The sequence below is a fragment of the Brassica oleracea genome, chromosome C9 (genome assembly GCF_000695525.1).
Source record: "Brassica oleracea var. oleracea cultivar TO1000 chromosome C9, BOL, whole genome shotgun sequence".
NCBI lineage: Eukaryota > Viridiplantae > Streptophyta > Magnoliopsida > Brassicales > Brassicaceae > Brassica > Brassica oleracea.
The window spans coordinates 53016083-53042263 of NC_027756.1; the positions used below are offsets into that span (position 1 = coordinate 53016083).

General features: G+C 38.4%; 8 protein-coding genes and 1 long non-coding RNA gene across 10 annotated transcripts in view; 8 read left to right on the top strand and 1 right to left on the bottom strand.

The window, feature by feature from the left end:
• LOC106315342 (alpha-L-arabinofuranosidase 2-like) overlaps positions 1-1843 on the top strand; it is a 3774-nt gene extending 1931 nt beyond the window's left edge. The window contains exons 5-14 of the mRNA XM_013753073.1: positions 5-40; positions 122-174; positions 285-435; positions 522-640; positions 717-788; positions 870-973; positions 1059-1115; positions 1205-1394; positions 1496-1633; positions 1708-1843. Of these exons, the coding sequence (XP_013608527.1) occupies positions 5-40; positions 122-174; positions 285-435; positions 522-640; positions 717-788; positions 870-973; positions 1059-1115; positions 1205-1394; positions 1496-1633; positions 1708-1809 (1022 nt within the window). The 3' untranslated portion in view covers positions 1810-1843. The remainder of the gene's footprint in view (positions 1-4; positions 41-121; positions 175-284; positions 436-521; positions 641-716; positions 789-869; positions 974-1058; positions 1116-1204; positions 1395-1495; positions 1634-1707) is intronic.
• A 2-nt stretch (positions 1844-1845) lies between these two features.
• LOC106313918 (alpha-L-arabinofuranosidase 2-like) lies at positions 1846-2600 on the top strand. Its single transcript, XM_013751855.1, has 3 exons — positions 1846-2031; positions 2133-2270; positions 2345-2600. Exons 1-3 carry the CDS (start codon positions 1954-1956, stop codon positions 2444-2446), a joined length of 318 nt encoding a protein of 105 aa, XP_013607309.1. The 5' UTR covers positions 1846-1953; the 3' UTR covers positions 2447-2600.
• Positions 2601-2765: 165 nt separating this feature from the next.
• LOC106313920 lies at positions 2766-3958 on the top strand. The gene is made up of 3 exons (XR_001264519.1): positions 2766-3473; positions 3579-3728; positions 3824-3958. It is a non-coding gene; the product is annotated as an uncharacterized LOC106313920 (long non-coding RNA).
• Positions 3959-7056: 3098 nt separating this feature from the next.
• Positions 7057-10684, bottom strand: LOC106319135 (coatomer subunit delta). The gene is made up of 12 exons (XM_013757377.1): positions 10580-10684; positions 10111-10169; positions 9957-9996; positions 9642-9865; positions 9128-9370; positions 8878-9052; positions 8403-8701; positions 8079-8271; positions 7835-7988; positions 7661-7723; positions 7463-7559; positions 7057-7356 (listed from the first exon to the last, which is right to left on the bottom strand). The coding sequence occupies exons 2-12, from the start codon at positions 10111-10113 to the stop codon at positions 7261-7263; spliced, it is 1587 nt and encodes a 528-aa protein (XP_013612831.1). The 5' UTR covers positions 10114-10169; positions 10580-10684; the 3' UTR covers positions 7057-7260.
• A 151-nt stretch (positions 10685-10835) lies between these two features.
• Positions 10836-12855, top strand: LOC106318711 (translocase of chloroplast 34, chloroplastic). The gene is made up of 8 exons (XM_013756813.1): positions 10836-10946; positions 11267-11385; positions 11454-11561; positions 11655-11779; positions 11871-12135; positions 12218-12286; positions 12356-12517; positions 12622-12855. The coding sequence occupies exons 2-8, from the start codon at positions 11284-11286 to the stop codon at positions 12730-12732; spliced, it is 942 nt and encodes a 313-aa protein (XP_013612267.1). The 5' UTR covers positions 10836-10946; positions 11267-11283; the 3' UTR covers positions 12733-12855.
• Positions 12856-12991: 136 nt separating this feature from the next.
• Positions 12992-15060, top strand: LOC106318710 (protein SAD1/UNC-84 domain protein 1). The gene is made up of 2 exons (XM_013756812.1): positions 12992-14199; positions 14563-15060. Exons 1-2 carry the CDS (start codon positions 13150-13152, stop codon positions 14866-14868), a joined length of 1356 nt encoding a protein of 451 aa, XP_013612266.1. The 5' UTR covers positions 12992-13149; the 3' UTR covers positions 14869-15060.
• Positions 15061-16992: 1932 nt separating this feature from the next.
• Positions 16993-20222, top strand: LOC106313172 (probable pectinesterase/pectinesterase inhibitor 47). Its single transcript, XM_013750914.1, has 4 exons — positions 16993-17900; positions 18920-19274; positions 19366-19557; positions 19635-20222. The coding sequence occupies exons 1-4, from the start codon at positions 17034-17036 to the stop codon at positions 20141-20143; spliced, it is 1923 nt and encodes a 640-aa protein (XP_013606368.1). The 5' UTR covers positions 16993-17033; the 3' UTR covers positions 20144-20222.
• A 1352-nt stretch (positions 20223-21574) lies between these two features.
• LOC106315343 (nicotianamine synthase 1-like) lies at positions 21575-22528 on the top strand. Its single transcript, XM_013753074.1, has one exon. The coding sequence runs from the start codon at positions 21575-21577 to the stop codon at positions 22526-22528; it is 954 nt and encodes a 317-aa protein (XP_013608528.1).
• Positions 22529-23347: 819 nt separating this feature from the next.
• On the top strand, positions 23348-26084 carry LOC106318816 (histone-lysine N-methyltransferase, H3 lysine-9 specific SUVH1-like). Of its 2 annotated transcripts, XM_013756953.1 has the most exons (3): positions 23348-23466; positions 23712-25703; positions 25820-26084. In XM_013756953.1, the coding sequence occupies exon 2, from the start codon at positions 23714-23716 to the stop codon at positions 25685-25687; it is 1974 nt and encodes a 657-aa protein (XP_013612407.1). In that variant the 5' UTR covers positions 23348-23466; positions 23712-23713; the 3' UTR covers positions 25688-25703; positions 25820-26084. The 2 variants fall into 2 exon arrangements, with proteins under 2 accessions (XP_013612407.1, XP_013612406.1); XM_013756952.1 differs by having other exon boundaries at positions 23348-25703.
• The last annotated feature ends 97 nt before the right edge of the window (positions 26085-26181 follow it).

The window sequence follows — 26181 nt, forward strand, 5'->3', positions numbered from 1 at the left end:
GAAGATCTCGGTGCAGCTCCAATATGGGTGTTTAACAGTGGTAACTCTTCAGTTAACTATATCTTTAACACTTCTTCTTACTTCACTACTACATGTATTAACCTCTTTGAAACTGTTGCAGGAATCAGTCATAATGATCAAGTTGAAACCGCAAGTATCATGCCGTTTGTTCAAGTATTCTCATGAAACTCTTTTTTTTTTATTTTAAGAGAGTGATTGTGGTTCACTAGTGAGGCAGTGACAAAACTAAAAATGTGATCTCTCTCTATTTTGTTTGGTTTCAGGAAGCGCTAGATGGTATTGAGTTTGCTCGTGGTGATGCTAATTCAACATGGGGATCAGTTCGAGCTGCAATGGGACATCCAAAGCCTTTTGACCTTAAATATGTTGCGGTCGGGAATGAAGATTGTTGGCAGAAATACACATACTACAAAGGTTTTTTTTTAACCTTGTGTACCTAATGAAGATAAATGAGCGTTGTTCATATACTAAATTAGATACACAATTTTATTTTTGTTCAGGAAACTACCTTGAGTTCTATAATGCTATCAAGAAAGCATATCCAGACATCAAAATCATCTCCAACTGCGATGGATCGTCTCAACCACTCGATCACCCCGCTGATTACTATGATTTTCACGTAAAAAACATACACAAGCAAACGTTTATGATTGCAAATCAAACTGTGTGTATGCATCTCGTTTTTTTTGTTCCAGGTTTATAAACTTGCCAAGGAGTTGTTTTCCATGTCCCATAAGTTTGACAAAACGTCGCGTGATGGTCCAAAGGTGATACAGAAAAAATCTTTATATTTAACATAACAAAACCTATTCTTTTAATGATGAAGCTTTTGTTTTTGGATATCATAGGCTTTTGTTAGTGAATACGCTGTGAACATAACAGATGCTAATACTGGAAACCTTCTAGCTGCTCTTGGTGAAGCAGGTTTCCTCCTTGGTTTGGAAAAGAACAGGTTAGAATTTTTCTCGTCTTCTCCGGTTTGGACAACTACATAACAAAAGTTTTTTACATTTTACTGCCTTTATTTTTTGTTGCAGTGATGTTGTAGGAATGGTAAGCTATGCACCTCTCTTCCTTAACACAAACGACAGAAGGTATGTGTATCTCTCTCACTTTAGTTACATTGAATGGTTTAGTCAGAAATCATCAAAGACGTTTTGCTTTGTTTTTATTTATTTATCAGGTGGATTCCAGATGCAATAGTGTTCAACTCCTCTCATTTGTATGGAACACCAAGCTACTGGCTCCAACAGTTCTTCACAGAGTCAAGTGGAGCAACTCTTCTCAGCTCTACTATGGAGGGAAACTCTTCTTATGTTGAAGCATCTGCCATATCCTTCCAAAGCAATGGCTCTGATTACATACAGATTAAGGTTTTGCGTTGTTTTTCAAGTGTAATTATTTTACAGATTTTGAGTTAAGCTACAGATAAAAAATGAATGTTGTGGGTTGATATCCATATATATATTTGCAGGCTGTTAACTTTGCAAACGTGACAGTGGAGCTGAAGGTAAAGATGACTGGATTGGACTCGAAAGTTTCTGCAAAAAAGAAGAAAGTACTTACATCTGCCAGTGTGATGGATGAGAACTCCTTCTCCAACCCAGAGATGGTAAGACTGGTTGCAGTACCGGCCTCATATTCGTTTAATTACTAAACCAATTTTTTCTTATTGGTTTCCTGCAGATTGCGCCACAAGAAACCATCCTGGTGATGCCCGAGGGGAACTTGACGTTTGTTCTCCCTCCCTACTCCTTTTCATCATTGGACTTGCTTAAAGAATCTTAGATCTGCTGCATAAAAAGAAAGGCACGTAGCAGAGTGATTCCAGATGCAATAGTGTTCAACTCCTCTCATTTGTATGGAACACCAAGCTACTGGCTCCAACAGTTCTTCACAGAGTCAAGTGGAGCAACTCTTCTCAGCTCTACTATGGAGGGAAACTCTTCTTATGTTGAAGCATCTGCCATATCCTTCCAAAGCAATGGCTCTGATTACATACAGATTAAGGTTTTGCGTTGTTTTTCAAGTGTAATTATTTTACAGATTTTGAGTTAAGCTACAGATGAAAAATGAATGTTGTGGGTTGATATCCATATATATATTTGCAGGCTGTTAACTTTGCAAACGTGACAGTGGAGCTGAAGGTAAAGATGACTGGATTGGACTCGAAAGTTTCTGCAAAAAAGAAGAAAGTACTTACATCTGCCAGTGTGATGGATGAGAACTCCTTCTCCAACCCAGAGATGGTAAGACTGGTTGCAGTACCGGCCTCATATTCGTTTAATTACTAAACCAATTTTTTCTTATTGGTTTCCTGCAGATTGCGCCACAAGAAACCATCCTGGTGATGCCCGAGGGGAACTTGACGTTTGTTCTCGCGCCCTACTCGTTCGCATCATTGGACTTGCTGAAAGAATCTTAGATCTGCTGCATAAAAAGAAAGGCACGTAGCAGAGTGAATCTATCTATGTCCTAAGAGTATTTAGTGTCACTAGACGTTGTAGACTCTAAGTGAGTGGGTGAATGATGATCGATGATGATTACCTATTTAGTTGAATAAAATTACAGTTTTAGAGGAACTTAGTGATCACATGTGCGAATCAAATAAAATATGACGATCTCTTACGATCACATCGATGACAGGACGTCCCCATTCAAATCGAAGAAACAATTTGGTCGAAGAAAACATGAAGTAGAAGGCACAACTTATAAAGAAAACATATCACACAAGTAGTCTACTCAAAAGATACACAATACAAGAAGTGATAAAAGAAAGAGAAACAAAAGGCACCTTTCTAGTCTCCTAGACATAATAAAGGAAACAAAAACAAAAACATTAGAGTCTTGTTTCAAAAAACATACATCAAAACAGGTTGAAACCTGGATCTGTTCATTAGGGAAGATATGGATCCCGGACAAGAAGCTCGGTCGTTCTCGTTGTAACACAGCTCCAGAGATCCTCTCCCTGAACTCAAGACTCAAGAGACCCATCTCTCACAAGCTCAAGTCTCTAATAACAGACACAAAGTGCCTATAACCAGCAAGATCGCACAAACACATCAGAAGCCAGCAAACTTGGCTTCGTTGTTATCTCCTTCTCTCAAGATCCTCACAAGCGGCTACAGAACACATCCTCTGCAAATATCTTTTGATCTCCTCCTGAGAGAAGCTCCACATACAAAGGAATGGAACCAGCTTCAGTAACAGGCCTAATGTACTCTGTCTGAGCCGCCTATGATCCCCAAGGCATTACCAGCTAAAAGCTTCCCCTTCTCATCTCCATCACGAAACAAATCCACAAGAGCTGGAACCACTCCTGCTTCAATCCAATAGCGTGACAAGCTAACGAGAAACTTCAACCCTCCTTTGTGAACAAGAACGCGTCTACTCGAATCATCTTCCCACTCACGTATCACAATCTCCGTGCCGCTCTCTCATATTCATTCCGCGTAAACCTTCTTCTTAGATTTGAGATTCCCTTACATATCAATTCTGATTCATGAAGTAGTATCGTTGTGTGTAAAGTTAATTTTTTTTTAATGAATTGTTTGCAGATTATTCGCTTGCTGAGTCATTGTCTGGTTTGAGAGGAAGTCAGTGAGGTTAAGATTGAGAAAAGGTTCCGGTCAAGTGTTTGCAGATTATTCGTTATCTCTATTTTGTCGGTCACTGATGCCTCGGATTCTGACCAGACCAAGCTTCAGGTCAGAGATAAATAACTTAGTTTAACAACTCTGGGAAGAAATAAAGACTTTTATTTTTTTTTCATGATTGTGTTGATTTTGGTTTCTTGATGTAGCTAAGGAGAAGGCTTGGTTTGCTAATTCTCTAAAGTCAAAGTGATGTACATCTGTGTCATGCCCCTGGTACTCCTTACAACAATGAGCAACCAAATGAAGAAGTTAAGTTAGATCCCTCAAGTTGTCCAATTGCTAATTACTGTCTGCTCCTTCTAGAGGCATAAAAGGTTTTCAAAAAAAAAAATCTTTCTTATGTATGAAGAAGCTAACAGATTGTTTCATTAGTGGTTTCTCTTGATAACAGGTTGATTAATTGAAGCTGAAAAGTGAGCAGAAGCTTTTGTTTTCATCCATGATTAGTGGAACTAGTGTTGGGCTTCTGAAACCTATGACTATGTTTTAAAAATGTCTGAGATGGTAATTAAAGTATTTCTAATTTGTGTGGTAAATTACTTAGACAATAAATATTTCTTCTTCGTCTCTTACTAAGTTCTTCAGAGAAAAAAAACACACAAGCTATGGAAGTAACGTCTATGGTCGGAAGAAAATTAAAGAAACATTTGTAAGGAAAAAACTAAAAAAGTTTATTCGGGTTTGTATATTCCTGAGAATTTAGTTTGGTTTGTGTGTTTTATTTATTTTTGGAAAAAGATTGGTGTTGTGTGATTTTTCATTATCAAAATGGTACAATATATTAGTGCACTTAGTAAAATACATATAGAGAGAAATAATTTTATAACTTCAAATTTATAATTCTTACTGTCTTTAATTCTCAATTACATTATATGTATAACAAGATAAAGTTTCATTGAGATTATCACCTGCATAAATTCAGATAGAATAGCAGCAATGTCAATGACCCCCGCGCTTGCACGGGGCCAAACCCTACTACTCATAATGAGCAATTATCCAATGCTATTTCCATCTGTTTACGGGAAATTAATCATTCAAAAATGAATTTAATTAAATTAATAGTACAAAGAATAAAATCAATGAATCCAAAAAGAAGAAAAAAACTCAAAATGGACTATGATTTCAATTTCACATACTTATCACTTCTAACCTACTTCCAATATTGCATGAAAAACAAGTAAATTAAAGGAGAGGTGAAGGCAAAAAGTCTTTGGCTGATTCACCTTTATAAGCAAATAAACAAAATATATGAAAGGAGAGATGGCCAAATTGGGATGAGAATCCTCTAGTATTTTCAAAGAGACAAAACGAAAATAAAAGCATTGAGTAAACAGATTATTAAAGCAGGTCTTCATGGATTTTTATATAAGCAAGGCCAAGAAATGCCCTAGAAATATCTAAAGAGTTCATTCGAAGTATAAACTCTACATGACTTGGTTGATCATCAGAAGCGGCCAATCTTTATGACATCTCTAATTATAATTAACTAGGTAGTAATTTGCGCCTTGCGCAGAATAAATGAATTAAAAAATTATATTGTTTAATTTAATAGATATAATATACACAAAGTGATAGTCGAACAAAGTTTACGTGTTAGAGATGTAACTTGGCTTCAAGCCAGAGGTGAAATCCATATCACTCATAGTCTTTGTGTGTTTTTCATTTTATAGATTGTGATACGGTAGATTAAAATTTACTCTGATATACATATAGTAATAATTAATTGGGTTTAACCGCGCCTTACACATAGTGAATAGATTTAAATAGTTATAACTTTGAATCGATAGGTATTAGAAGGGTAAAAGTGATAGAAACAATTACATTTTATGTAATAAGGGATTCATTGAAATTGCATATGTCTATCTAAAGCAAGGTTTTTTTAAGTTGTGTATTTGTTTTGTTTAATTTAAGTATATATCGTGAAAGCTAATCTATAAGAGTAATCAAAAACTTATATAAACTAAATTATGAAGCAAAAAAACACATGCAATAGAATTATTGTTTTCATAAAATAAAACATACATATAAAATAAAACAAAACATAAGCAATAGACCAGTAAAATTCTTGAAAAACACGAGCAAAGACACCATAAGAAACACACTTAATGATGATGTTACTGTAATCATAAAAACATAATATTTCAGCACATGTCATAGAATAATTTTTTTTTCTCATTCGTTTCCTGAAGATTGTGCCACAAAAAAGCTTGCTGGTGATGCCCAAGGGGGACCTGACCTTCGTTCTCCCGCCGTACTCGTTCTCATCCTTCGATTTGTTGAAAGAATCTGCTGCACATACCAAGATGCCAATATCTGATTTACTTATTTTAGTGTCAATAAAACGTGTAGAGACCTGAAAGTTTAAATAACAATAGGTTCGTGAATGATGATCACCATCTTAGTTGATTAAAATCACCTTCTTTTTTTTCTCTTGTATAACTTCACATGCAAGAACAATAATAACAAAAAGAATATGATCCACGTAAAAACCCTATAAGTGAAAGCTCATCAAATGTGGTGCCAAAGCAAACAAGTCTCCAAGAAAGTAACAATGATAAGAATATGTAGTAGTGTCTTAGTGCATCTCCAACCCTACTCTATTTTTGACTCCAAACTCAGTTATAAAGTAAAATCTTCTCCAAACCATTTTATATTCAACTCCAAAATGGATTAATAGCTAGGGTTACTCCATTTATAGAGTAATTTTACCCATTACTCCATTTTGGAATTGAACTTTTTATATTTATGAAATGGTCCTTTTGATTTTTAATGTTTTTATTTCATACTTAAAATAACATAATAACATAAAAAAATATAATACTCCACAAAAGATTACTACTTTATAGTTTACAGAAAATATGCATAAACTCATAAAAGTCAAAACTAAGAATAAAAAATATAAAATAAATATAATATAATATAAATAAGTAATTTAATAATTAATTCGGTAAATTGTTTTCGAAACTACCAAAAACGGTGAAGTATTATTCAAACGGAATAGATGAGTTTTTTAGTTTTGTGGGTCAAAATTTTGATTGATAACATTTGTACTTGTTGAACTTGATATATGCACAATCAAACAATAGGACCCAATACATAATTCAAATTACAAAACAAAACTTTACTTTTTTTTTATGTTCTTTTAATGCATAAAAATATTTTTGAATTAAAAAATTTGCATATGATAAAATCTGCATGAATTGAAATTGGAAGATAATCTGTAGTTGTATTTTTAATGATAATTATTTAATTTAAATAAAATATATTATTATAGAAATTTTGTAAACATAAAATAATTGAGTTAATTATTAATTTTTTATAAATTGAAGGTACTAATAACAATTGTTAACTAAATGAAAAAAAATCCTTTTGTTTAGAGTAAAAAAAAATGGAGTAAAATCCACGCCATTTTAGAGTAAAATTTAGAGTAATATATTGGAGATGCACTTAGAAGTAAGTCCGATAAAGAAACTAGTAAAATACCAGAAAACTTAAGATTTTATTCCAGCAGACCAGATAGTAGATAAGCAGCAATGAACTAAAAGAAACAGCGGTTCCAAACGGAGAAACCCGAACAGCCTCCTCAAACGACTTGGTAATTCTGTGTTATCAGTTGCGTCCTCTGCACAAACCTTGGAGTCGCACCACCACCGCCTCTGAGAGGAATCATTCCGTTCACCTGCACCACCGTTATGAACACACCTCTCATTAATATGTAATAATCCAAACCTAAATGAGCCTCTCTAGTGTCTTAATTCTCAGGTAAATTAACAAGATTCTCATACCTTCAAGCCACTGTATGTAGTTGTGGCTGCAAACTGAACAGAGATGGGGAAGAACACCGACGAATCAACTGGTGGCACAACAAACTCCATTGACCCACTGCACAAGATTTTTCGAAGTATCATACATATATATCTCTCTTGACAACTACAACTCGTAAAGCTGTAATACCATAACAGATGGTGTCATCATTTATTTACCTGCGGTTGGAGTTGTCGATGAGAAGTATAGACCATTCCACAACAGAGTTTCTTGAGTCATACCTGACATCATTCACAATGGTATGGTTGTTTCTTAGGACTGGATAAAACAATTAGGACTTCCACGAAAAAAGAGATGACCAGAGAAAAATTAAAGGCATTCAATTTTCAAACCTCCAGTCCCCATCACATTGTTTAACGATTGGTGCATCTCTCAGAGCAGGAAGAGGTACGGAGATGATAACATTAGTCAGATCAAACATGGACGAGGCTTCATACTCGATGCTCACATATGTCTCGTTTCCAGACACTGAAGGCCAGCAGTTGACTGCACCAGACAAACGATTTCCAAGAATGGATCAAACATTTACATGTAAACTCTGTCAAAAACAGACAAAGTTGATCAATAAAGCCTTACTTGTTAGTGGCACCATCGACTCGTCTGCTCTTTGCATTCTCCATCTCAGAAGACCAACACCATCTCCACCTTGACCAGTGGGAAATGGCTGATCAGGTCTCTTCAGCCCAAGAATACTCTCGCTGTTAAAGAGTTCCCTGTTGATGTTGGGATGTGTCTTGAAAAGAATGTCAGGATTTCCACCGGTTTCAATCTGAAGACAAAGTAGAAGATAGAAAATTCCAATTAAACAAAAATTAAGTAATACAGAAAGTGATGTACTCAAAAATACTGTAGAAAGCCTTGGAGACTCTTGCAAATAGTTTCATAGGGAAGCTGGATTACCTGAACTTGGACAAACCCATCTTCTTGGTTGAGAATTTGAAGCGACAGGGTTCCCTGCATATCAAAGCTGCTGATTCCACCATCTCGTCTCAATGCTACATTGAGCTTCTCTTCAACAGTTAATGTGAAAGGATCAGTTGGAGCTGCGACAGCTGCTCTGGTTTGGCCAGTAGGCTTAACATCTTCAATGATGTCTTCACCTTCGGCTTTAAGGGACTCCATTAACTGATTCTTTCCCGACTTGCCAAGTTTCATGCCAGAACTCTTAGGAGCAGCAGTAACGGAAGACCTTGATCGATCTGCGAGGTTAAGCACAGTGAAAAGATGATTATAAAGCAGATAGATTTTGTTATATAAATAACGTACATCAGGAAAAGAGACGCTGAACAAACCACAGATGGAATTGGGGCATTTCTATTAACGCAACTGTAGGATTAAAGCGTCAGCTGCGAAGCAATAGATAAACCACACTAACCTTTTGCCTTGGTATTGATAGGCTCAACATCTGAAAGCATGCCAAACGAAGGACCACTTCCAAAACCACCACCAGAACCATGAGAGATGCTCATGTCACTGAAACTACTGTCAAGTCTGCTACCCATTGAACTCATAGACGAAAATCCTCCCTTCTCACCTCTAGTCTTTTCAATCTGGAAATTGCATATGAAATATTAATAGGAGTTACAAAGATAACACAAGAAGAAGGGTGCGCTCCTGTCATGTACCTTGCTTTTGTCAATCTCATTCGCCTTACGCTTCATCACGTCTTTGGTGTCATTGATCTTGCTCTGCATTACCAGTTTATGCAACTTCTCCTCGTGACTTTCCATTTCACAGTACTGCTTCACTTGTGCAACGGTCACACTTTCCTTGTGCCCAAGAGAAATGACTTCATCAAAAGCAAATATCAGCTCAAACGCAGCCCTGCCAATCCCATCTTCATCTAAAGACATGGAATACTCCGGTACCTAGAAACAGTCAAGTGATCAAAAGGCACGCCCAGACTTCGTCTGTAGGGAAATTTTTTGAAATGTAAATTTCATCTCTCCCACATATAGAAAGTAAAGTTGATGAAAATATGAGCTGCCAGGTTTCAATAAAGATATGGCTTTTAGCAGAAGTAGGCTAGGCACACTCACTTACACAATTAATAGATGCCAATACACATGCAGACTCGAGTAAACAAACTCCTCGAATTAAAAGTTACCGAGTTAAAAGTAAAAGGAGAAAGAAGCATACCAGTTTGGAGAGCATCCTGAGGGTGTCCAGATCTTCAAGAATGTTGCTCTGCTTAGTTGTAACAAGAAGCAGAAACAGAGCCTCAATAGGCTGATATACATATCGCACATTATCTGTCTCGATATAGGTATGTTGCTTGCCCATGCCAACAAGCTTAGGAAAAGCTGCAAGGAGACCTTCAATTCGGATACGTGACATATCCACATATTGTCTGGAAACAAGCACTATAAAAAAAAAAGAACAAAGTCAGGTTAAACTCAAAAAAGTAATGAGAATAGGTGACATAATGATCTTTGATTATCAAGAAGCGATCACCTTTTCCAGACTTGCTCACGATGGAAGCAGCAAGCACGACCTAATATAAACACAGCTTACACCGTTAGCAAAAAAAAAAAAAACTCACAATATACTAAACTGAACAACAATTTTTTTTTATATATTTACAAAATCATAAAATAGAACTTCATACCATTTTGATTTGCGTTTCAGGTTCCAACAATCAGCAGCTATACGAACGGTGATCTGAATCTGAAATACAAAAGAACCAAAAACGGTTAAGTACATCCAGATAATGATCAACCACGAGAATCAAAAGGAACAAACGAGATTTGATCTCCGGAATCACAAATCGCGTAAAAGCGAATAGATCTAGCATCTAGAAGCGAACGAATTCGAAAGAATTTCGCAGATCCGTCGGATCCAACGGATCAGATCTAAGAGCATATCGTAGGCACATAATCGAGAAGCATAACTGTAGGATCAAAATCATCAAACGCGGATAATGTTCAGAAAACACTAACAAACAAGATCGCAAGCTCGAGCGAGAAAATTCATAGAATGTAGATCCACAGAAGTGAAGGCAGAGAGAGCATTCATACTAATTAGATCCGTAAACATGAGCAGAAATTAAAGGGAAGAGCGAGAGAACAAGACGATACCTGAGACTAATCAACGGCGACGATGATGAAATCACCAGTTCTTCAGAAGCTGGCTGAGTAAAAACGGGAGTTTCGATTAAATCTAGTAGTAGTGTGTTTGTTGTTGATAGAGAAGAAGATCCGTAAACGGAGGACTTCAAGTATATTGGGCCGTTTTAGTTCCTTATTGGGCTTTATTTAAGCCCATTAAAATTCTGGTTGAAGGCCGACACTCGGTTAAGCCCGGTTTAACACCTGAAAGAAAAGGAATGTTGTTAACTCCGAAGAACTGTAGCAATCAATCATCTTCAAAAAAAGTCAATTTCGTTTCTAGGGTTTTGATTTGATTCGATTCCAAGTCAGCAACGAATATCTCAAGCTCCGGAAGGTTACTCTCTCTCTCTCTCTCTCATTTGATCTGTTAGCTTATGATCCAGTTCAGGATTAATCAGTACTCGATTAGTGAAACTTAATCATTGTTATTAGTTCTTGGTATGACCACAGACGCCATGAGATTATATTTCTTATAAAAGATCTGATGTAGACAAGGACTAATCAAGCTGAAGTTCAAGTCTTTTTGTTTTTTTTTAGTGAAAAAAAAAGTTTTCGACTTTGTGATTTTTAGAGATTTCATTTGATAGACAACTTTTGATTCTTGTAAGCAGATGATTAAGTCTTCTCTTTGGTGTTTTTGTTTGCTCTTTTTAGGACAAGGATTAGTGTTGATGGCAGCTTTGCAAATGTCTCGTGAATGGATCGGTATTCAGCAGTTCCCACCTGCTACTCAGTCTAAGTTGCTCGAGATCCTTGGCAAGTTCAAAGAAGAGGTTCCATTCTTATCATTAGCTTCATCCGCTTTCAATGTTTTTTAGTTTCTAATAAAAATTGTTTGTAGGATGTGAGCTCGCTAACAGTACTTGTAATGGGGAAAGGTGGTGTTGGAAAGTCATCTACTGTGAATTCAGTTATAGGCGAGAAAGCTGCTGCAGTCAGTACTTTCCAGGTGTGTCTGATGCTCTTCCTCTTCTCATCGCTTTCTTAATGACTGTTGTTAAGTTTCCTCGTATGTAAAGTGTGTTGGTTTCCCTCTTTGTAGTCTGAAGGACTGAGACCGTCCTTAGTCTCTCGCTCAAGGTCGGGTTTTACATTAAACATCATCGACACTCCTGGTCTTATCGAGGGAGGATATGTGAATGATCAAGCTGTCAACCTTATAAAAAGGTATGTTCATCTGTTTCCATTTCTAACAATTTATTCTCCTAAATTAGGACTCATTCTTTCCCCATGAATGGTAATTTGAATCTTCGAACAGGTTTCTCCTGAACATGACGATAGATGTGCTGCTATACGTAGACCGTTTGGATGTGTATCGGGTGGATGACTTGGATAAGCAGGTGGTCACGGCTATAACCGATGCGTTTGGTAAAGAGATATGGAAGAAGTCTGCTCTTGTCCTCAGTCATGCTCAGTTTTCTCCACCGGACGGATTAAACTATGATCTCTTTGTCTCCAGAAGATCCGACGCTCTTCTGAAACTGATCCGTGCTAGCGCTCAACTGAAGAAACAGGATATGCAGGTATTGTTGGCTCCTCCTTTATAACTAATTTGGTTAATACTCAGGTTGCCTTTAACCCTCTAAATGTTTTGTTTTTTCTTAGGATTCATCTATTCCCGTCATACTTGTTGAGAACAGCGGAAGATGTCATAAGAATGAAAGCGATGAAAAGGTGAGTTGATTAATTATCTACTTGCTGCATTCTTTTTTAGTAAATTGTTTTTTACCAAACCTGTGACAGATTCTTCCAGACGGAACTAGTTGGATTCCGAATCTGTACAAGACAATCACAGAGATCTGCTTTAATGGCAACAAGTCGATCCACGTTGACAAGAAACTGGTCGAAGGGCCAAACCCAAACGCAAGAGGAAAACGACTAATCCCATTAATCTTTGCATTCCAAGTAAGCCTCTCTGAACACCATTCAGTAACAGCTGTAGCTGCTTTGGATAAACTTTTCACAAGCTATATAGACTTGATTATGTTTTGATGGTTTGTGAAATGCAGTACCTGCTAGTGATGCAGCCATTGGTTAGAGCAATCAAGTCTGATGTCTCCAGAGAGAGTAAACCGGCGTGGGAGATGCGCGAATCCGGTTCAGCAAGTCGAAGGTCTTAAAACTCGGGTCTTGTTTGGTTCGTCTTGAGAAAATTCCCGTAGTCGAGAGTTATTATATGTTTTCACAGATTTTAACTGCCTGTAACGACGTTGTAAGCTTTATGTATTGGTCTTCTTTTGCAACTTCGTGACTAACCGGTTAACCGCTAGGTGGCGGTTATGTTAACCGGCTAACCGCTAAGTGGCGGTTATGTTAATCCGCTACATTTAATAAAAGTAAAATTTCGAAAAAGATAATAATAATAATAAACGACGTGAAGAGGAATAAGGCAAACGGAGGAGACGGTGGTTTAGATTAATTTTGAAATTGAAATTTTCTTCTTCCTCGATTCCCAATCAAGTTTTTGATTCTTCTTAGTGAAATTAGGGTTTGTGATTTCGACATTTTGAGATTTTGTGCAGTCAAACTCAGATCAAATGTCGGCATCGACGATGTCCCTCACCGCGACTCCGTCAAAGCGGACTCCAATCGTCGCCGGAGATAAGAAATCCAACTTCGATTTCCCTCCAAGCGAATCCCTCGCCAACGGCGAAGCCAAAGATCCGATCCTCGCCGAGGCTGTAACCGATCGATCCAAAGGCCAAGACTTGGGTCCCGTAACGAGGAGAGTTTCTTCCACCACGAACACAACATCCGCCACGCAGCGCCGTACGCGGAAGGCAGCCGCTCCGAGATCCGAGAAAGCGCGGTGGAAGAGAGTGGCGAGGATCTTCGCGAAGCAGCTCGTGGCGCTTCTGATCATCGTCGGGTTGATTCAGGCGGCGAGGAAAGTGCTTTCTCCTTCTTCTTCGTCCTCTCCCACTTCTTCGTTTGAAACTGAGATGGCGTTTTCTGGATTGGAGAGCCGAATCGCGGAGGTAGACGGTCTCGTAAAGGCCACGACGAGCACGATGCAGGTCCAAGTCGAGTTGCTCGACAAGAAGATCGAGAAGGAAGCGAAAGCGTTGCGGCAAGAGCTCGAGGCGAAAGCTTCTGCCTTTCATAACGAGCTGAGGAAGATAGAGTCCAGGACCGAGTCGCTAGAGAAGTCGGTGGAAGAAGTAAATGCGAAGCCTTTTGTCTCTCGAGACGAGTTCGAGAGGGTTTACGAGGAGTTAAAGAAAGGCAACGTCGATGATTCCGCGTTCAGCGAGGTTAGCATCGATGAGTTGAGGGCGTACGCTCGTGATATGATGGAGAAGGAGATTGAGAAGCATGCTGCGGATGGGCTTGGGAGAGTGGACCATGCGTTGGCGTCTGGTGGTGGGTTTGTGATGGGGCATTCGGAGCCGTATCTCGTTGGGAAAGGGAGTAGCTGGTTTGCGACTACCGGTCGAAAGGCTCATACCAATGCGGTTAAGATGTTGTCTCCGAGTTTTGGGGAGCCTGGTCAGTGTTTTGCTTTGAAAGGGAGTAGTGGATATGTTCAGATCAGGTTGAGAGGACCAATTGTGCCTGAGGCTTTCACCTTGGAGCATGTAGCTAAGGTAATGAGACTTGCACTGTCTAAAGATTTATAATTTTAGTATGAGTTTTCGTCTTCTATGTTCATAAGACCTTTGGTACTTGCATTCTAAAAGATATTAGCTTGTCTGTGTAAAATAGTTTAATATTGAGATGCCTGGTAGAGTCAAGGTGTTTAAATTGTTTGGTTAAGGTCAGTAGCTGCAAAAGTCTGTACTGGAGTGGCCTAGTGGCTAGTAGGTTCCGTTGTATCTTCTCCAGTTCTCTGTGTGCCACTACTTACTGTTTTCATTGTTTATAAGTCATTCTCTGATTGTTTTTTGGGTCTAGTTTTTGGAGAGTATATACACTGACATGATGGATTTATGCATTGTGAAATTGAACAGAGCGTGGCGTACGATAGATCAAGTGCTCCTAAAGATTGTGTCGTATCAGGATGGCTACAAGGAAAAGGACAGGAATCCTCAGAGGAGACAGAGAAGATGCAGCTTCTAACAGAGTTCACTTACGATCTAGAGAGGTCGAACGCGCAGACATTCAACGTCTTGGACTCATCAGACTCTGGTCTGGTTGATACTGTCAGGCTAGACTTCACCTCCAACCACGGAAGCAACTCCCACACTTGCATCTACCGGTTCAGGGTTCACGGGCGTGCGCCAGACCCAGTCCCTGTTGTGGAAACAGAGCTTTGATTCAGTGGAAGTGGATAAACCTCTTGTGTTTTTGTAACATTCATTCGTGCAAATCTCTTTTGTTACCTGTTTTTTTTTTTTGGAAGAAAAGGAAAGTATCAAGAGCCTGTGATAAGACCAGTAAAGAATTGTTTGGTTTTGCTCGTCTTCATTGTGCTACCTTTCGGTTTATTTGATTTATTCGGTTCAGAACATGAACATATTCGGTTTAGCTTCGTTACTTGAAAAAAACTCCAAGCCAAATTGATTAGAGAGTTATAGTCTCTCGACATATTCATTCATGTTGCACCTAGAAAGTTATTCTCTAATTGAAGTAATTAAAGCTTGGTCAAAGTTGATTATAACAAAAAGTTCGGTCAAAGGATGTGCATAGGACTCATATAATGTAGTAACCTTGCTTTCTAAGAGAAGATGATGATTAGAGTATTTATTTTATAATGTGTTGTGAAAAAGGTTGACATTAGGCTAATTGCTTTAGTAGTATTGACCGAACAAACCAAAAACTCGGCAAGTCTTTCGGTTTGTATCAACAATGGCAACACGATTCGATACAGATGATCCAGCTGTTTGATTTGCTTAACACATTAAATTTGCCAACTAAGAAATGTTGTATATTGGTGATAATATGAATCATTTCTTACATTATGTTCTCTATATATTATTATAAAGATATTTAGTATTTTTCTATAAATATATATAGGCTATATATGTGCATGATTTTACAATTACATCCATACTATATAGAGGTAACGCCAGTTTGATCTCTTAGAATAAATTCATCTCTTTAGGTGTTGTGCGTACGTAGTTTGACTATACACGTGTGTTTTATTATATAGAAATCAATTTTTTGGTTTGGAAAGATCGTATAACTAATTTCGGTCTAAATTGTAAGTGTAACAAATAAGCTGATGATTTAAGATTTCAAAAATATTCTAAACGAGCCATTCCTTCCCCCTGAAGTTCCGTAGCACCTCACATGTATTCTTTTTTTTTTGAAACACACCTCACATGTATTCATTTTAACTTTTTCTAATTAATCATTTTATGTATTTGCTTTATGAATTATAGACATTACTATTTGTTTATTGGCCAAGAGAATTTTGAAACTTATATTCTCTCAATGATGATCTTTTTCCTATCATGTTTTTTTTTTTTTTGGTAACTCTGGTATCTGGGCAGCCACATTCCCAACTATCCCACGTAGGGGGTCCAGCGCCCCAACGAAAGAGATGTTAAATCCGCTGTGGCCGGAGCTCGAAGTCGTGATGGCGGGCATCTCAGCCGAGGTTCCTTTTCCTATTATGCTTTGTCGACATGCATGTGATATAGTACGAATGTTTTCTATAGTGAGAGACATTATTGGCGTCTAAATTCAAAAAATGTAAGAAAACCCTTGAGGTCTAATTGTCAGAGGTATAATTGAGTATATTGAATTTTAAATTAGGGTATATATATTGTGAGATATCTTGTAAAAATATAAGATCAAGAAAACAATGTAATGAAATTAAGGTACCAATGGCTATGCATGCCAGCCCTAGCTTTTTTAATCGAGTTATGCCAGCCCTGGTTGCACATGTCTGTGTGCGTGTGTGCAACAGCTTGGATATGTATATGTGGTAATAAAACAACGGTTAAAACCATGTAAAAATTTTAACTTCCTTAAACTCTTGTCTCTTTAATTAGTCGAGATAAAAAAACTGCCTTAAACTCGATCTGCTTTTTGAAAAACTCGCTCTAAAAGTTGATATGAACGTAGGATCTACTCTAGACTCATATAATATAAAAGTTGATATGAACGTAGGATCATCCTATTTCGATATTTGAACCATATCATATACTAATATTCATATATTTTGGTCAATGTACGACTCGACAATCTGTTGCACTCCATTGGATCTTACGGTAACTCATTCAGAAGAGCATCTATAAAAAAAACGAAAAAGTCCATAATATGATCAAAATGAAATGATACATACGTGCCAATATATATACTTTCATAAAGTTATGTATAATTTTTCCTCGGTCTAATAATTCCTAAACAAGGCAACATGCATTACATTATTCATTAGTTTCTCTCTCTCCACCATGCATGCATACTTTAAATAGGACAAGCTCTATAACTATTAGACATCAAGGAAAGACATTAAAACTAAAAAACTAAAACAATGCAAACACAACACTTCTCTTCATCTCTCTTGTTCCTGACTCTTCTCTGCCTGTCATGGGCTTTTCTAATCTCTTCAACGCAGCCCCCGACACAAGCACCTTTGCAGTCACCAACACAGCCACCAACACAGCCTCCATCACAACCACCGTCACAGCCTCCACCGCGGCCTACATCGCAGCCACCGTCACAGCCTCCATCGCAGCCTACATCACAACCACCGTCACAGCCTCCATCGCAGCCACCTTCAAAGCCTCCAACGCAGCCACCTTCAAAGCCTCCAACGAAGTCGTCACAACAAGCCAACGTCGCTTGTAAATCAACTCCTTACCCTAAACTCTGCCGCACAATCCTCTCCGCCTTCAAATCCTCACCGTCCGATCCATACCGTTATGGAAAGTTCACACTCAAGCAATGCCTCAAACAAGCACGTCGCCTTTCCAAAGTCATCAACCGCTTTGCACAGCGCGTGGAGAAAGACCCCAAAGCGTCCACACCGGAGGAGGTCAGTGCAGTTGCTGACTGCGGCGACCTGGCGGCACTTAGCGTTGAATACCTGGAAGCGGTTACGGATGAGCTGAAAGCAGCGGAGCTGATGACGGAGGCGCTCGTTGATCGTGTGTCGAGTCTTCTTGGAGGCGTTGTGACCAACCAGCAGACGTGCCTCGACGGTCTTGAGGACGCTAATAGCACCTTTGCGTCGGTTCTTGGATCGCCGTTGGGGAATGTCACGCAGCTCTACAGTGTATCGTTGGGGCTTGTGAGTAACGCGCTTAGCCGTAATCTGAAGCGGTATAAAGGATCTAAGGGGAAGATCTTTGGTGGTGGTAACAAAGCTATTCGTGAACCGCTCGAAACTTTGATTAAGGTAACCCTTATTACTACTATTTTAAAATTATATGCGACAAAAATAGCCCAAAAGAATAGATTAATCTATTATGTCAGATTGGAATGTTTAAATATATTAAGAAATTGTTAGATAACGTATCATTTTCTGAAGGCATTTTTATATTCTTTAAGATCGTTAGTTATATTGAACTTGGTATGAAAAACTAATAATGAATATAGTATGGAAATTTGTTTTTTTTTTTTTAAAGAGAGAAGAATATAGTATGGAAATATAGTTATTAAGTTCTTTACTAGGGTTTTTTTTTTTTTTGAACAACCATTGGTGGACGGGGAATATTTCAAAACGTAGACAATGTGATAAATCATATTTATAAGTTCAGCAATTTTAACAGTTTTTTTTTTCATTTTCTAAAAAACTTAACATATAATATACAATTTTGACTAAATGTGGAAATAATATATAAGATGGTAAGATGTTATGTATTAGAAACACATGAATTTATCATTTTTAGTTGATTTCATATGCATCTTCAAATATATGATGTATTAACTCTTTTACAGCCTAACTTAAGTGTGAGTCGGTTATAATTCCTGAAGGATGTAAATTGATCAGACCATTAAATAAATAATCTTATGTGCTAAAACATGCATGATTTTCGTTTTGAGTGTACGTCGTACTTAGGACATCCAATAATGGCACATGGCCAGGTCAGATATAACATTGAGTCAACGAATCTGTGTGAACATATAGAAAGGCGTTTGAGTTTTGACTTTAAATTTTAAAACTACAAACATTAATTATTTGAAACTTAACACGAAATCAAACCACGAAAGAAATACGAATAAAATCACATGGGTCCACATGATCTTTCCAAACCAATCAATACCCTCACATGGATTCCCCTATCTACATAACTTTTATCATGTTCATTACTTTTATAAGCATGAACACGATAGTTGTTGAAAGAAAATGTGCATAATTTTAGTAGTATTATTTTAGGTATCTAAAAAACTAATGATAAAGTAATTATTTTGTAGGTGTTACGCAAAACATGCGACAAGAGCAAGGAGTGTAGGCATGATAGGAGTTTAGGTGAGCTAGGGGAAACGAGCGGTGGCTCGATCCTCGTAAGAGAAGCAGTGATCGTCGGTCCATACGAAAACGATAACTTCACCACCATAACTGAGGCCGTCGCTGCAGCACCTAACAAAACGTTACCGGAGGATGGCTACTTCGTCATCTATGCAAGGGAAGGTCTTTACGAAGAATATATTGTCATCTCAAATAAAAAGAGAAACATAATGCTTATCGGAGATGGAATCAATAAAACCATCATTACTGGAAACCATAGTTTTATTGATGGCTGGACTACTTATAATTCTTCAAGCTTTGGTAAAGTATTTTCATATATTTCTTAACTTACATTTGGGTTTGATATATATACCAAATTATAATTGTGATTTAATTTCACTGGCGTTTGTAGCGGTGGTCGGAGACCGGTTTGTTGCAGTTGATGTGACATTCCGAAACACAGCTGGACCGGAGAAACACCAGGCTGTGGCCGTGAGAAATAATGCTGATGGATCAACATTTTATCGGTGTAGTTTCGAAGGCTATCAAGATACTCTCTACGTCCATTCTTTGAGACAGTTTTACCGTGAATGTGACATATACGGTATGATATATATATAGTCTTAACTCCAAACTAACACAACAATATATTTTGAACTATTTCGATTTTTTTTGTTACAGGTACCGTAGATTTTATTTTCGGAAATGCAGCTGCAGTATTTCAAAACTGTAATATTTATGCCCGAAAACCGATGGTAAACCAGAAAAATGCAGTGACGGCCCATGGAAGAACCGACCCAAACCAAAAAACTGGAATCTCCATAATCAATTGTACAATTGGAGCTGCCCCGGACCTCGCGGCTGACCCCAACCCGGCCATGACATTCCTTGGACGGCCATGGAAGCCTTACTCGAGGACGGTGTATATCCAATCATACATCAGTGATGCTATTCAACCAGTGGGATGGCTAGAATGGAATGGTACAACCGGGCTAGATACGATCTCATACGGTGAATATGACAACTTTGGACCGGGGGCTAATACAAGCAAGAGGGTCCAGTGGCCAGGGTATAGCCTATTGAACTTGGCACAAGCCATGATCTTCACCGTGTATAATTTCACTTTGGGAGACACTTGGTTGCCTCAAACAGATATTCCCTTTTACGGCGGGTTGCTTCACACGGAATGAAAAATGTACTACCATATTTTAAACATAATTGATGCTGCCCCATTTTATAAATGAAATAAAAAATTTATTCATTTTTGCTGTTCGAAATCTGTATTGGTTGTTACTTGCTATAATGAACGTTTCATGTATTAGAGACTAAAGAATCTAGAAAACATGATGGATGATGTTGTCTTGCTTAATCAACCAAACCTCTCTTCATACATAAGTGAAATTATTAATTTTTACTCACATCAGGAATAATTTTAAGGTTTAAAAACGTTGACGAAAGAGCGAAAACATGAAAGAAATATATTATGTGACGCTGGAAACAGAATTTCTTTAACAATATAACCTCTCTTTTTTATTTCTCTTTTAAAAAATGATGGTTTTGTTGGTGGTTACAAATATCATTGAGGTTTTGACTAACTGTTTCTGTTGTGTAATTGTAACTTTTTTGTTGTATAGCTTAAGCTTAATGTAGTACGTTTGATTTGAAATCTGAATACAAAATCGCATTTTGTTTTTAGGTTCATAAAGAGGGACGTCAAATTATCCATTCATTTTACGCGAGAGGCACTTGTGTAAATTAATAAAATCATTGTACATGTGACGTTAATTTATTACAATTGCAAAAGAGATTTGTATGTAATTAGTTCGAATTAATTCAATGTTAAACGTTTTTGCGATTTATTGTTAACGAGATCCGGACCAACGGCACGCGTTGCGTCTATCAAATTTCCGAACATAGGTTAAAACATGTTCCAGTTATGCCTAATGTATGTCTGAATGATATATAGCCCATACCAACAATGTAATTAATTATGTTTAGTTTTTTTTTCATGAGACTTACGTAATTCCAGTCTTATTAACGATCGAATACGTCGACTCATATGGTTTTACTGGATAAGTATAGTGTCATGGCATTATAATACTAAACTAAGTGGTGGTTATCATCTGATAGTAAAGATCTGCGTAAACTCTTATTTGGGGTTGCTTTTATCCCAAATCAACTGCATTAGTTTATTCAGATAGTCATCATAATGTGAAATGGGTAAGTTTTAGGAGATGCCAACGGAATTATATATTCCAGCCAAGTTTGTCACCAGTTCCCAATCAAGCATCCGTGAACGGAATCTATTATTAGACGGAGTGTTTGTAATTCAACGCTATATAATATGTGATACCGTATATCAAATTTCTTTAACATATCATATTTTAAATAATTGATAGATTTTCATGGTGACTGATCAATGTTCTGAGACATGCCTTAATTAATTACCATTTACCAACGTTACAATAAGTTATCTCGTAAACATTGAATGATTTTCATGGTGACCCCATGCTACAACTGCCAATAAATACCCCGACATTTTGGTGAGGGTTAAAGCCACAACACAAGATTTTTCGAAGTCTTAAAAAGAATATTTAAGAAATCAAAATACTTATCATAACATGGCTTGCAAAAACAATCTTGTTGTGAAGCAGATCATCGACTTATACGACCAAATCTCAAAGCTCGAGAGTTTGAAACCTTCAAAAAATGTCGACACATTGTTCGGACAACTCGTGTCCACGTGCTTACCCACGGACACAAACATCGATGTCACAAAGATGAGTGATGAAGTCAAAGACATGAGATCTAACCTCATCAAGCTATGTGGTGAAGCCGAAGGTTATTTAGAGCAACACTTCGCCACAATCTTGGGATCTTTATTACAAGAAGACCAAAACCCACTCGACCATTTAAACATCTTTCCTTACTACAACAACTACCTCAAGCTAGGCAAGCTCGAGTTCGATCTCTTGAGTCAACACTCGAGCCATGTTCCGTCCAAGATTGCCTTTATTGGTTCCGGACCAATGCCACTCACATCAATCGTCTTGGCTAAGTTCCACCTCCCCAACACGACGTTCCACAACTTTGACATAGATTCACACGCAAACGCACTCGCTACAAGCCTCGTATCTCGCGATCCGGACCTCTCCAAACGCATGTTCTTCCACACAACTGACGTGCTAAACGCCACGGAGGGGTTAGACCAATACGGCGTCGTTTTCTTGGCGGCTCTCGTTGGAATGGACAAAGAGGCGAAGGTCAAAGCCATCGAGCACTTGGAGAAACACATGGCTCATGGAGCTGTCCTCATGCTAAGGAGTGCTCATGCTCTTAGAGCCTTCTTGTATCCGATCGTTGAATCTTCGGATCTTAAAGGTTTCCAGCTCTTGACCATCTTTCACCCGACCGATGACGTGGTTAACTCGGTTGTGATCGCACGCAAGCTCGGTGGTTCGACTACCACGAACGGGGTTAATGATACTCGTGACCAGAGCCGGCCCGTGGGCCAAGCCAAGGAAACAGTGGCTTCCGGCCGCATTATTATAAATAATATTTCGGGCACAAATTAACAATAAATTCCTTTGGTCTAATGGCAACATTTGAAGCCTAAAGATTCTCTTTGTCCAACTTGGGTTCGTACCCTGAAACATGCGGCCTTTTTTTGTAACTTGCTTCTGGTCTTGGATTCCCTAGGACCGGCACTGCTCGTGACTGCATGTTCATGCCTTCGTATATTTTTTGTTTTACATTTTTTTTTAGAAATTTAATTTTTAGTTATATTTGTGTTTTTCTTTAAATAATATTTCTCTTCGGTGATTAATAAGGAATTTTAAAAATTATATTATAATAGTTGAACCACACCTATATCAATAGGTCATGTTAATGTCTTAATAGAATAGAAGTTTTTGTCTTATATCAATTTATCTTTTCATTTCATTTGATTTTTTGTGTTTTCATTTCACTTGATATTATCATCAAAAAAAATAAAAATAAAAATAAAACAATGTTTTTTGTTTAATACTATAAAAGCTTGATAATCACATCCACATACTATTATGTTATATACTTATATCACATTGGTTTTGTTTGTGATTGATGTATGATTGTATATGGTAATAATGGTAACTCAAAAGGAAATAAAATCGAAACTGAAAAACCATATAACGTACAATTTATAGGATACGGATTTGAAACATTAATCTGATTAACCAACCAAACCAAAACAAATTTAATTTGATTTAATTTAATTTCCAGTTTGGACCTTAATGATCATAAATGCATGTTAGGCCCAAATGTACAAGGACGTAAGAGTTGAGGGAGGGAATGTAAAACTTTAATATTTACAAGATTACTCCCTTTTTGGGTCAACATTACAAGTTTCTCATGAACTCGGCAATGCACTAAACGAACACAGTACACATGACGAACTCAAACGCAGACGGCGACAAATCTTCGAAAACCCTAATCAAAGATCGACGATTGCGAACCCTCTCAGCTTGAATTTCAGGTTTGCTGTGTAAAGTTTCAACCTTTTTGGTTTTCTCTCCCTGTTTGAATCTGTAAACTGAGAAAACAAGAGAGAGGGAACAAGAGTGTTTTTTTTCTCTCCGTGCATTGCATGTGATCTGGGTTTTGAAAAGCTCCGATCTTTGATACTATAAGCAGCTGTTTCGTAGTTAGGTTAATCTGTGAAGAAAGACATACAAGTAGAAAGGTTCACCATTTGAATACAAGGAAGCTTGATTTTTGCAGCTATGGAAGGAAACTACATTGATAAGACTCGAGTGTTGGATATCAAACCATTGCGTACTCTCAGACCTATCTTCCCCAGCGGAAACCAAGCTCCTCCTTTCGTCTGTGCTCCTCCTTTTGGTCCCTTTCCAGCTGGATTCTCACCTTTCTACCCCTTTGGCTCTTCTCAAGTGAATGAACAAGCACCACATCTCTCTCAAGCTCAGCGTCAGCCTCAGATTCCACCTCAACGTCAACACCAGCCTCAAAATCTATCAGAACATTCGCTGGCTACTCCTTCGAGGCCACTTAGATCTTCTAACGGAGACATAGAGCCTGTGGAGTCAACTTTGAAAAGAAAGACTCCTAAAAAGCGCCAGCTTTCTACTGTGAATTTCGAGAGTGGGATTAGTGTTGCTGAAAGAGACAACGGCAACAGGGAGCTGGTTACGAGTGTTCTTATGCGGTTTGACGCGCTGAGAAGAAGGCTTGCACAGCTGGAGGATGCGGAGGACGCGGTTAACGGGATCATCAAACGCCCTGACTTAAAAGCAGGATCCACTTGTATGAGCAGAGGGGTTAGGACCAACACCAAGAAGAGACCAGGTCTTGTTCCAGGCGTTGAGATTGGGGACATCTTCTTCTTCAGGTTTGAGATGTGTTTGGTTGGGTTGCATTCTCCATCGATGGCTGGCATTGACTATCTGGTCATCAAGGGGGGAGATGCAGAAGAGGAGCCTATCGCCACCAGCATTGTATCTTCTGCATATACCGAAAACGACAGAGTTAATCCGGATGTTCTGATATACACCGGTCAAGGCGGTCACGCTGATAAGGATAAAGAAGCATCTGACCAGAAGCTGGAGAGAGGTAACCTCGCGTTGGAGAAGAGCTTGCATAGGAACAGTGCGGTTAGGGTGATCAGAAGCTTGAAGGAGGCTACTCACAGGGTTAAGATCTATGTCTACGATGGGATCTACGAGATCAAAGAGGCGTGGATAGAGAAAGGCAAATCAGGACGCGACACCTTCAAGTATAAGCTAGTGAGAGCTCCTAATCAGCCTCCTGCTTTTGCTAGATGGACCGAGATACAAAGTTGGAAGACTGGTAAGTCTCAAAGGAGAGGACTCATCCTCCCTGATCTCACTTCAGGTGTTGAAAGCGTAGCTGTTTCGCTTGTGAACGAAGTTGATAGCGAGAATGGTCCTCCTTACTTCACCTACTCCACAACGGTTAAATACTCCATGTCTTTTCAGCTGACGCAGCCTTCTAGCGGATGCGGTTGCAGTTGCGGAAACAAATGCAAGCCAGGGAACTTGGAGTGCCCCTGCATAAGGAAGAACGGAGGCGAGTTTCCTTACACAGGGAATGATATTTTAGTTAGCCGGAAGGCTATGGTGTATGAGTGCAGCCCTTCTTGCCCTTGCTTGACTTGCAAAAGCAAGGTGACTCAGATGGGAGTGAAACTGAGGCTGGAGGTTTTCAAGACGGTGGATAGAGGATGGGGGTTGCGCTCATGGGATCCTATTCGCGCCGGTGCGTTTATATGTGTGTATGCAGGTGAGGCCAGAGATAAGTCCAAGGTGCAGCAGACGATGGCTAATGATGACTTTACTTTTGATACGACGCGTGTCTACACCCCTTTTAAATGGAACTATGAGGCTGGCTTAGCGGACGAAGAGGCTTCCGAGGAGGTGTCTGAAGAACCTGAACTCCCATTGCCTCTTATAATCAGTGCTAAGAATATTGGGAACGTTGCAAGGTTCATGAACCACAGCTGCTCTCCTAATGTTTTCTGGCAGCCGGTTAGTTATGAGAATAACGGTCAGCTCTACTTGCATGTCGCCTTCTTTGCCGTTTCTCACATCCCTCCTATGACTGAGTTGACTTACGACTATGGTGTTACACGACCAAGCGGAGCTCAAAATGGCAATCCTGTGTATGGTAAAAAGAGGTGCTTCTGCGGAACACAGTATTGCCGTGGCTCATTTGGTTGATGCCAACGTGTAAAAGGTTTGTTTCTCTGCGCTCTTTGTTATTATCTATAGAATCTATATTAATGATCTCTGGATTGGTAGGGCGAAGTGTTGAGTTTCTGATTAGTGGAAGTGACTGCTTTTGGTTTACAGGTATAGTGTTTTAAGTCTTCTTCTCTTCGACGGCATAAGACGCAAAGCTGTGATGGATTCTTTCCTGCTTCTTCTCCATCAAAGCCTTTATCTATTTCTCTGATCTTTGAGGAAATGTATCCTCAGGGTTTCTCTCCTGTTGGATATGTAAGAATTAGTATTTTTTTTTCAGATTGTTTTTAGGACAAAACCTATGGGAAGTTAGAAACTAGTACCCTGCCTTTGTTTGATTAAAAGATTTGATGAATATGATAATCAGTTTTAACAGTTTATCTGTCTTATGCAATGACAACTATAAACAGCTTCTTGTACAGACCACCACTACTACACACTAAAAACAGTACAACTAACATGTTTACACC